This window comes from Phocoena phocoena, chromosome 2, assembly GCF_963924675.1.
Source record: "Phocoena phocoena chromosome 2, mPhoPho1.1, whole genome shotgun sequence".
Taxonomy (NCBI): domain Eukaryota; kingdom Metazoa; phylum Chordata; class Mammalia; order Artiodactyla; family Phocoenidae; genus Phocoena; species Phocoena phocoena.
The window spans coordinates 106,005,667-106,015,896 of record NC_089220.1 but is presented as its reverse complement, the minus strand read 5'-3'; the positions used below and the strand labels follow the sequence as shown (position 1 = coordinate 106,015,896).

The 10,230-nt window shown below is 40.0% G+C and overlaps 1 protein-coding gene across 1 annotated transcript; it reads left to right on the top strand.

Moving 5' to 3' along the window:
* Positions 1-3,625: 3,625 nt before the first annotated feature.
* On the top strand, positions 3,626-7,060 carry RPS27L (ribosomal protein S27 like). The gene is made up of 4 exons (XM_065871913.1): positions 3,626-3,694; positions 4,579-4,687; positions 5,648-5,758; positions 6,866-7,060. Exons 1-4 carry the CDS (start codon positions 3,689-3,691, stop codon positions 6,892-6,894), a joined length of 255 nt encoding a protein of 84 aa, XP_065727985.1. The 5' UTR covers positions 3,626-3,688; the 3' UTR covers positions 6,895-7,060.
* The last annotated feature ends 3,170 nt before the right edge of the window (positions 7,061-10,230 follow it).

Below are 10,230 nucleotides of genomic sequence, written 5' to 3'. Positions count from 1 at the left end.
ACTTAGGTTGCTTCCAGGTCCTGGCTATTGTAAAGAGTGCTGCAATGAACATTGTGGTACATGACTCTTTTTGAATTATGGTTTTCTCAGGGTATATGCCCAGTAGTGGGATTGCTGGGTCATACGGTAGTTCTATTCTTAGTTTTTTAAGGAACCTCCATACTGTTCTCCATAGCAGCTGTATCAATTTATATTCCCACCAACAGTGCAAGAGGGTTCCCTTTTCTCCACACCCTCTCCAGCATTTATTGTTTCTAGATTTTTTGATGATGGCCATTCTGACTGATGTGAGGTGATACCTCATTGTAGTTTTGATTTGCATTTCTCTACTGATTAGTGACGTTGAGCATCTTTTCATGTGTTTGTTTGCAATCTGTATATCTTCTTTGGAGAAATGTCTATTTAGGTCTTCTGCACATTTTTGGATTGGGTTGTTTTTTTGATATTGAGCTGCATGAGCTGCTTGTATATTTTGGAGATTAATCCTTTGTCAGTTGCTTCATTTGCAAATATTTTCTCCTGAGGGTTGTCTTTTCATCTTTTTTTACGGTTTCCTTTGCTGTGCAAAAGCTTTTGTTTCATTAGGTCCTATTTGTTTATTTTTGTTTTTACTTCCATTTCTCTAGGAGGTGGCTCAAAAAGGATTTTGCTGTGATTGATGTCATAGAGTGTTCAGCCTGTGTTTTCCTCTAAGAGTTTTACAGTGCCTGGCCTTACATTTAGGTCTTTAATCCATTTTGAGTTTATTTTTTTGTATGGTATTAGAGAGTATTCTAATTTCATTCTTTTACATGTAGTTGTCCAGTTTTCCCAGCACCACTTATGGAAGAGGCTGGCTTTTCTCCACTGTACATTCCTGCCTCCTTTATCAAAAATAAAGTGACCATATGGGCATGGGGCTTTCTATCCTGTTCCATTGATCTATATTTTTGTTTTTGTGCCAATACCATACTTAGCATACTGTCTTGATTACTGTAGATTTGTAGTAGAGTCTGAAGTCTGGGACCCTGATTCCTCCAGCTCCGTTTTTCTTCCTCAAGATTTCTTTGGCTATTTGGGGTCTTTTGTATTTCCATACAAATTGTGAAATTTTTTGTTCTAGTTCTGTGAAAAATGCCAGTTGTAGTTTGATACGGATTGCATTGAATCTGTAGATTGCTTTGGGTAGTAGAGTCATTTTCACAATGTTGATTCTTCCAATCCAAGAACATGGTATATCTCTCCATCTGTTTGTATCATCTTTAATTTCTTTCATCAGTGTCTTATAGTTTTCTGCATACAGGTCTTTTGTCTCCTTAGGTAGGTTTATTCCTAGGTATTTTATTCTTTTTGTTGCAGTGGTAAATGGGAGTGTTTCCTTAATTTTTCTTTCAGATTTTTCATCATTAGTGTATAAAGAGTTGATGTAAAGTTTATTGAACATAGAATATTGTAAGAATGTAATGTGATAATTATTGTTACAATGGCAACCATATTACATAAATATATCAGAGTAACACATGTATACCTTAAATTTATACAATGTGACATGTCAACTGCATCCAGAAAAATAAATAAATGATAAAAATAGATAAAACAACACAAATTTGTTATCTTACAGTTCTGTAGTTCAAAGTATGACCTGGGTCTCACTGGGAGAAAAATTGAGGTGCTGGCAGGGCTGTGTTCCTTCTGGAGGTTCTAGGGGAAAGTCCATTTCCTTGTCTTTTCCAGCTTCTAGAGGCTGCCTGCAATCCTTGGCTCACCACCCCCTTCTTCCATCTTCAAAGCCAACAACATGGCATCTCTCAGGCTCTTCTTTCATCACCACATGTCTCTCTCTTTCTTTCTCTTCCACTTTTAAGGATAATCCAGGATAATTTTCCTAGTTTAAAGCCAGCTAATTAGCAATCTTATTCCCACCTGCCATATAACTACAGGTCCTGGGGATTAAGAAGTCTTTGGGGGCCATGATTCTGCATACACAATTGTATTATTCCATATACTTATCTGTCTGAAAGTATATAATATTAATATTTTAAATATTAAGTATTTAAAACCCAGCTGAAATGTCTATTTTACTTTATTTTATATTTTTCCAGACAGAATTTTTATTTTATTTATTTATTATTTTTGGCTTTGTTGGGTCTTTGTTGCTGCACGTGGGCTTTCTCTAGTTGCCACTATTGGGGGCTACTCTTCCTTGTGGTGCACAGGCTTCTCATTGAGGTGGCTTCTCTTGTTGCGGAGCATGGGCTCCAGGTGCATGGGCTTCAGTAGTTGTGGCATGCGGGCTCAGTAGTTGTGGCTCACAGGCTCTAGAGCTCAGGCTCAGTAGTTGTGGCGCATGGGCTTAGTTGCTCGGTGGCCGGTGGGATCTTCCTGGACCAGGGCTCGAACCTGTGTCCCCTGCATTGGCAGGTAGATTCTTAACCACTGCACCACCAGGTAAGTCCCCCTAATGTCTATTATAGTGTATGGATGAAATAAGGACATATATTCACAGGATGAATGCTATGTGCCCATTAAAAGTCATAGTGTAGGAGAACATGTAGTAACATCGAGTGATTTTCATTATACAGTAAGTTGTGGGGGGAGGGGATCAAGTCTATAAAAGAATATGTACAAGATGATACCAATTATGTAATACCAAAACCCAAAACAAACCTACATGCAAGTGAATAAAAAAATGTCTGGAATGATAAAGGTCAGAATATTAACAATGCTTATCTCTGGATGGTGATTTAAATTTTCTTCTGTTTTTCTGTATTTTCCAAAATGTACATTACACATGTACTATCTTTTCGAAGAGAAATAAAAATTGATCGAGAACGTCTATCTAGGACAATTTTCTGATGAAGCGTCTCCTTGGTTTCTTAGGTTTTGACGACACGCATTCACAGGATGGTCCTCTTCATCAAAAATATTTCAAGTCTGGCCATCGGCGATACTCGCTGTTTTTTTCAGGCTCCAGCTGTCTGCTCTGGAAAGTGTGACCCACGGAGGACAGGAAGGAGCCACACGATGAACTAAGCACGGCAGCGAATCGGCGCTTCTTAAAAACTTTTTTCAAGGCCAAGCAAACCCAAGGCACAGCTACATCCCGCAAAGAACTTAATAACCGGTACCGGTACCTTGGAAGCAGGATGCGCAAGTAAACGAACTTCTTTCATAATCTCGCTGGCACGTGTTAATGGTTTTAATTAATAATATTGTTTTTAATACATAAAAGAACAGAGGCATCACCCGTGTGCCCGCCCGCAGGGCAGCCGAGAGCGGAAGGCTTGGCGGCGGGACCTACAAGTGACCCAGCGTGTCTAGCCGGGTCCGCTCTGCAGCGGCGCCGGCGCTCCCGAAGCCCGAGGGGGCTTCCCATCCGGGCGTGCACCGCCTGAGCCTGGCTCCAGGAACCACTTGCCCAGGGCGAAGCCCTGGGGACGGCGGCCTTGGCCCAGGAGCCCGTTAGGTTCGCGGGCTTTGGAACTCGAAAGGGCTAGGGGCTCGGCACCTCCCCTCGCCCGCCGCCCGCGGACCCCGGCCGGAGCCAACCCTCACCACAGAGAGGAGCGCCTAGAGTCAACGGGCCCGCCGCTCCGCTCCTCCCAGTCTCCTCTATCCCGGAAGTTGACGCCGCGCTCCCGGTCGCGTGCTGCTTGCTTGGGGTGTCAGCTTAGAGATCTGCACGGGCTGGGCTTGCGAAAGGATCAACATGCCTGTGAGTTGTTTACTTTCGGGCTTCGCGTGTCTGCCTTCTCTGTAGGCCGAGGGGCCCCAGGGGCGGGCTAGCTCGATGGCTCCGCGGGCCCCCGGGGCTCCCGGCCGAACGCGGCTCGGCGGCTCGGATCCCGCGGCTCTTTCGCGCGTGGTGGACTTGTTGGGACTTGCCCGGCGGCGCGGCAAGTCGGGCCCTGCCTGGGCGTGGAGCCGTTGGGACTGCACCCGGCGCCGCCCTGGGTGCAGTCTGGAGTCGATGGCTGGGAGGGGACAGCTCCCCGGGTACCTTAGTCAGCTCTCCTGGGTTTCGGTGGGAACCCGCGAGGCTGTGACCGCTGAAGTCTTCTTGCTCTTCTTTTGCTTCGTGGGTCTTAACCCCCGGTGCCTTCTTTTGGAAGCGATTTCCTACTTGTTTCCTTTTTGGAAACTGTCTTCGCAGTTGCCTTACAAATTATTAAGGACCGTCTCGCGTCAGCCACTTAAAAGAGTTCTTATCAGATGTTGAACCCTGGGGGCAGAAATCACCTCGGTGTTGGCATTCGCCGGGTCTACCTCAGCGACTTGTACTCTCAGCGGGTCCAGGGTCCGGATCACGTTCTTACTTAGCACCACAGTTTTATTTTCACTGGCGACTGTTACTAGTTAAGAAGAACGGAGCTAACCTTACCACGTTTCCTGATCGTTCCCCTTAACCGGAACTTGGAGAACACAAGCATTATAAAAAAGTGTTGATGCAAGTTAACAGGCTTTAAAATAAGTAACATCTAAAGTGTTGTCTGCTGAATATGACTGTTATTCCTATTTTTGCATGTATATTTCACATATGGTTAAATCGGCCAGAGTTGTGGTGTCATTCTAGTAGTAATAATATGCTTTTTTATTCAGTTGGCTAGAGATTTACTGCATCCTTCCTTGGAAGAGGAAAAGAAAAAACATAAGAAGAAACGGCTGGTTCAAAGTCCAAATTCTTATTTTATGGATGTAAAATGTCCAGGTAAAATTTCAAACTTTAACTCCTTTCCTAAGGAAAATTTCTATAAGAATTACTTACAGAATTTCTCTGTAAGGGTTACTCATAGTGTGTTGTGTATGATATTAGGACCCGAAGTGGGATTACAGAATTGGAATGTCATAAGGGTTATTTCCATAATAAACCACTTTAGAAACATCTGGGTGGTGGGGGTGTGTGTGTGTGAAAATGGGACTCCACAGGGGACATGACGTTGGACTTACTAAGTCTTTAAGCTGTTCAGATGATAAGTTTTCTTTTTCACGATGCAATGAAAAGTATATTGATTCTTCAGTGTAAAGCTGCAGGGTCCGGTATGGTGGTCATTAGCCATATGTGGCTACTGAGCACTTGAAATGTGGCTAGTCAAAATGGAAAAATTCTTTCTCATTCTTTTCTTCTTGAGGTATAATTGACATAAAACAATATATTAGTTTCCGGTGTGTGACCTCATGATTCCATATTTGTATATATTGGGAAATGATCACCACAATAAGTCTAGTTAATATCTGTCACCATACATAGTTACAAAATTTTTTTTTCTTGTGATAAGAACTTTTAAGATATACTCTTAGCAACTATAAAATATTCAATATGGTATTATTATTAACTATAGTTACCATGCTGTATCTTTTTTTTTAATGCTGTATCTTTAAGTGTGAAATATACACCAGATTTTGAAGATGTAGCATTGAAAACAAAAAGGCTTTGATTATATGGTGAAATGATAATATTTTGGAAATACTGAGGTTCAATAGAATATATTATTAATTTCACCTTTAAAAAAACTTGTTTTTAATGTGGCTACTAGAAGTTTGTTACATACATGGCTTGCTACTGCACAGCACTGAAGTTCCTAATCTTTTACAGGGTCTTTACTAGAAATATGTTGAACAGGTACTGTGTTTTTTTCTGCTTTTCACTTTTAACACTTCCCTTTTTCAGGCTGCTACAAGATTACCACGGTTTTCAGCCATGCTCAGACAGTGGTGCTTTGTGTAGGTTGTTCAACCGTGTTGTGCCAGCCGACAGGAGGAAAGGCCAGACTCACAGAAGGTAAATCATTTGGCATTTTCTAACCCAGTGATCAGATTTTATGATTTTAAAATCTCTCTTTACTAAAAATCAGTTTAAAAGAAATCTTAAATTCATAATTACCAAAATAATTATCTTTTACTGCTCTTTTAGTATAGAGTGCCCTGTTCAATTAGATAAATTTGTACTCTTGACCTTGTAAAGAATTGCTTTATCTATTATTTTTCTTAGTTTAGAGCACCTGATTCTGTTGTATTTAGTTTGCTTAACTTGGAATGTTAGACATAAATCAGAATGGAGCAAAAGAATAAATACATAAGATATCTAAAAACATAGGATTTAAAAATTTCTCCTGTAAATATTTTGTTTCAAATGTACTTGGTACATATGATTTAAGACAGTTTTAATCATTGCTAGCTAAGCAACAGATAACTATAATGAAAATGTCAGAGGTTTGATTTCTCTGAGCAACTTATGATTAATATAGTCTAATTTTAATTCTTTCACTTTTGTGAAGAAAAAATAATACGTATGTATATAATTTTCCATAGTAGTACTTAGAGATTTACAGTTCAATAGTGATATTTGAAATTTGCTTGTGGTATTTTGAGGAGCTGTGAATTCCATGTTATTCTCATTGGAAGAGTTATAAGTGGATTGCCAATAAATCCAAGATCTATTTGGTGTGACTTTGAGAGATCTAACTGAAATTAGCACAATATTTAAATGCAGTATTGCTCTTAAAAATGTACTTGCAAGATTGCCAAAACCTTTATATCATGCCATGATTTTAGAACTTTGTGTCCATGTGCTGACAGATGATTAAAAGGGTGCATCTGTACCAGAATTATCCTAAAAGATCTGAAATGAACTCTAATCAGAATTATTTTCTTGAACTCCATTATAACATTTGAGAATCGGGAGTGACAGTCACATCAGAGTAAATTCAAATATAAAAGATATCTTTTAGCAAATTTCTGGTATAAAAAAAATAAATAACCTATATATGAATATTGCTCTACTATTTCTAAAACTTAAGCTTTTATTTAAAAAGTATTTTTTGTCATTAAAACTGTACCAAAGATAGAACAGACTTGTGTTTAATGTGCTCTTGTGATTCCTTTGCAGGGTGTTCATTTAGAAGAAAGCAACACTAATGATCCACACAACTTCCTGAATTTGTGTTCTATCACAGAAAGCCTTATCAGTTCAGTAATTCCAGTTAATCTACCAAGATAATGTAATTATGTTTAATTTTGTAAGGTATACAACAGCGCTCTCCTATTTTGGTGTCAGTTTTTCAATAAAGTTTTGATTATGGGCAAACTTTTTTTCAAGTATGTGTTAATGTACTATACATTTATATATGCTGTGTATATGAATTTGGTTTAAACATTTTTAAAAGGGTATTCTGATTAGTTTGTGTCTCGCTTCAGGAGTAGAAACTTTATTTGATTTTCAGTCCTTTTCCAAATTTACGTGAGGGGGCTAAATACAAATGGAAAGAAGTTCATTATTTATTAATTCTAAATATAGTTTTGGTATTGTAACTATGGAAACATTTATAGAAGTACATATTTAATGCAGTACCAATCACAGTGTAATGCCTTGGATTTATATGCCCATAAATACTGTATACTTTAGTACAGTAACTGCAGCTGGGGTCTGAGTTATAGAAAGCTCGTTTTGGGGCAGAAAATTTGAGAGGAGAAATCAGGAGTAGCATGATTTACCTGGGATGTTCTGGCAGGGGGCAGTAGATGGTATTGAATTCTCTGGTCCAGACAGGTGAGCACTCCTGACTGAAAAATGTGTTGAGTGGTTGTTATCTCATTGTCACTTTTACGGTTTATGAAGTGGCCCTCGGGAGTTAGGGGGTAGAGTGTATCTTTCCCTCTCTAGCACCTATATGACTGCTCATTAGATTGGGAAGATAACTGCTTCTCTTTTACCTGTTACCTTTAAGGCAGGCACTGAAGACAGTCATTTCCTATCAAGAGGTGTTCCTACATATATACACCCCCAATCCGAGAGACTGATCCTTTAACATACGGATTGGTATATCAGAGGAATGTTGCATGAGAACTGAAGAACTATGGAAAGTTTGGAGCGTATTTAATATACGGAGAAATAAATAACTCAGAGCTTCCCAAACTTTCTTGGTTTATGGCATCTTTAGTCTCAGTAATTTTTTCATGGAGTCCCCTGGCCAAAAGAAATACCTAACAGTTAAATTTATTAAGTAGTTAGGTTCTAGCAACTGTAGTAACCATTTGAAAAAAAAGAGCACATGAATTAAAAGCAAAGTGATAATTTTTACCTCATTCTTAAATTACCTACTAATGGAATGAGTGTGCCTTTTGGGCACTGCAGTTTCTCAAAATTGGGATCATGTTGGACACAGCCATCCTCATTTTGTTTCACATTGATTTTTGCATAGTACTAGCTTTTTATCACAGCAATGGCCCAAAACCCAGCTTCACAAAGATACATCATCAAAGGGAATGTGGTGCTATCTAATGTAACAATTACCTGGAACTAGAAGTTTGCATGGTATCCAAAAGATGTCAAGTATCAATGTTTCTCCCATGATGCTCCAAGCCACCTCAGCTTGCACAGTTTAGGAACCTTGGAAAAATCTGTGGTAAATAAGGAGCAAATTCCTGAAAATTTTCTTGGAAATAGTATTGGAAGAAAGTATTGTACTTTAAAGAACCTATCTAAGGATTAATTTAAAGAGATACTTGGCACTGGGAACTGAATGATATATTAAGTTTTACTTCATTATTAATCTAAACATACTACTGGGTTTGAAAAATGCTCAGTAGAGAACACTCAGACTTTTCCAAACTTCAAGGTTTGCAACATACATTATTTACTGAATTTTTTTCTTTAATACTATTATTTATATTGTCTTCATTGAGCAGGCTCAGCGGCCATGGCTCACGGGCCCAGCCGCTCCGTGGTATGTGGGATCTTCCCGGACCGGGGCACGAACCCGTGTCCCCTGCATCGGCAGGCAGACTCTCAACCACTGCGCCACCAGGGAAGCCCTGTCTTCATTTTTTAATGTAAATGTATTTTTTAAAAAAACCTTATATCTCTTCCGTAAATTAAAATAAAAAGGTTACATAAAGATAATTAAAAATAAAATGAAATTCTTGGCTTCTGACCTGGTCGGGTGACAAACGGTTTCTTATCTGGTTGCCCCTGTAAGTCACCTGATAAAGGTCAGTTTTTTTTGGTTTGAGATATAATGTAGATACCATAAAATTCAACACTTTACCGTGTAAATTTCAGTGGTTTTTAGTATATTCACAACATTGTACAACCACTACCACTATCTAATCCCTGACAATTTTCATCTCTCCAAAAAGAAACTCCATACTCATTAGCATTCACTCCCCATTTCTTCCTCCTCCCAGCTCCTGGCAACCACTAACAGACTTTCTATCTCCTTGGACTTGCCTACTCTGGACATTTTATATAAATGGGATCATACAATATGTGGCCTATTGTGTCTGGCTTCCTTCACTAGCATAATGTATATCATGGCCATTCATGCATGTATCAGTACTTCATCTCCTTTTTGACTGAATAATATTCTGTTGTAAGAATATACATTTTGGACTTCCCTGGTAGCACAGTGGTTAAGAATCCGCCTGCCAATGCAGGGGACATGGGTTCAAGCCCTGGTCTGGGAAGATCCCATGTGCTGCGGAGCAACTAAGCCCATGCGCCACAACTACTGAGCCTGCGCTCTAGAGCCCGCGTACCTAGAGCCTGTGTTCTGCAACAAGAGAAGCCACTGCAAGGAGAAGCCTGCGCACCGCAACAAAGAGTAGCCTCCACTAGCTGCCACTAGAGAAAGCCCGCACGCAGCAACGAAGACCCAACGCAGCCAAAAACAAACAAAAAAAAACCTATTTAGAAAGAAAAAAAGAATATAAATTTCGTTTATCTATTAATCAGTTGATGGACATTTGGGTTGTCTTCACCTTTTGGCTACTATAAATAATGCTGCTGTGAACTTCTGTGTACACATTTTTGTGTAGACATGCTTTTTGTGTGTGTGCGGTACGCGGGCCTGTCACTGTTGTGGCCTCTCCCATTGCGGGGCACAGGCTCTGGACGCGCAGGCTCAGCCATGGCTCACGGGCCCAGCCGCTCTGCGGCATGTGGGATCTTCCCGGACCGGGGCACGAACCTGTGTCCCCTGCATCGGCAGGTGGACTCTCAACCACTGCACCACCAGGGAAGCCCTGTAGACATGTTTTAAATTCTCTTGGGTATATACTTAGGAGTGGAATTGCTCGGTCATACAGTAACTCTGTATTTAGCTTGTTGAGAAACTGCCTGTTTTCCAAAGCAGCTGCACTATTTTACATTCCTACTAGCAATGCACAAGCATTCCAATTTCCTACATCCTTGCCAATACTTGCTATTGTCTATTTTTTTGATTATAGGCATCTTAGTGTGTGTGAAGTTATCTC

Excerpts from the sequence above, each read along its gene's own strand:
- RPS27L (XM_065871913.1), top strand. Across the intron at positions 4,688-5,647 it reads TATGGATGTAAAATGTCCAG|GCTGCTACAAGATTACCACG; the intron begins GTAAAATTTCAA and ends TCCCTTTTTCAG. Across the intron at positions 5,759-6,865 it reads AAAGGCCAGACTCACAGAAG|GGTGTTCATTTAGAAGAAAG; the intron begins GTAAATCATTTG and ends ATTCCTTTGCAG.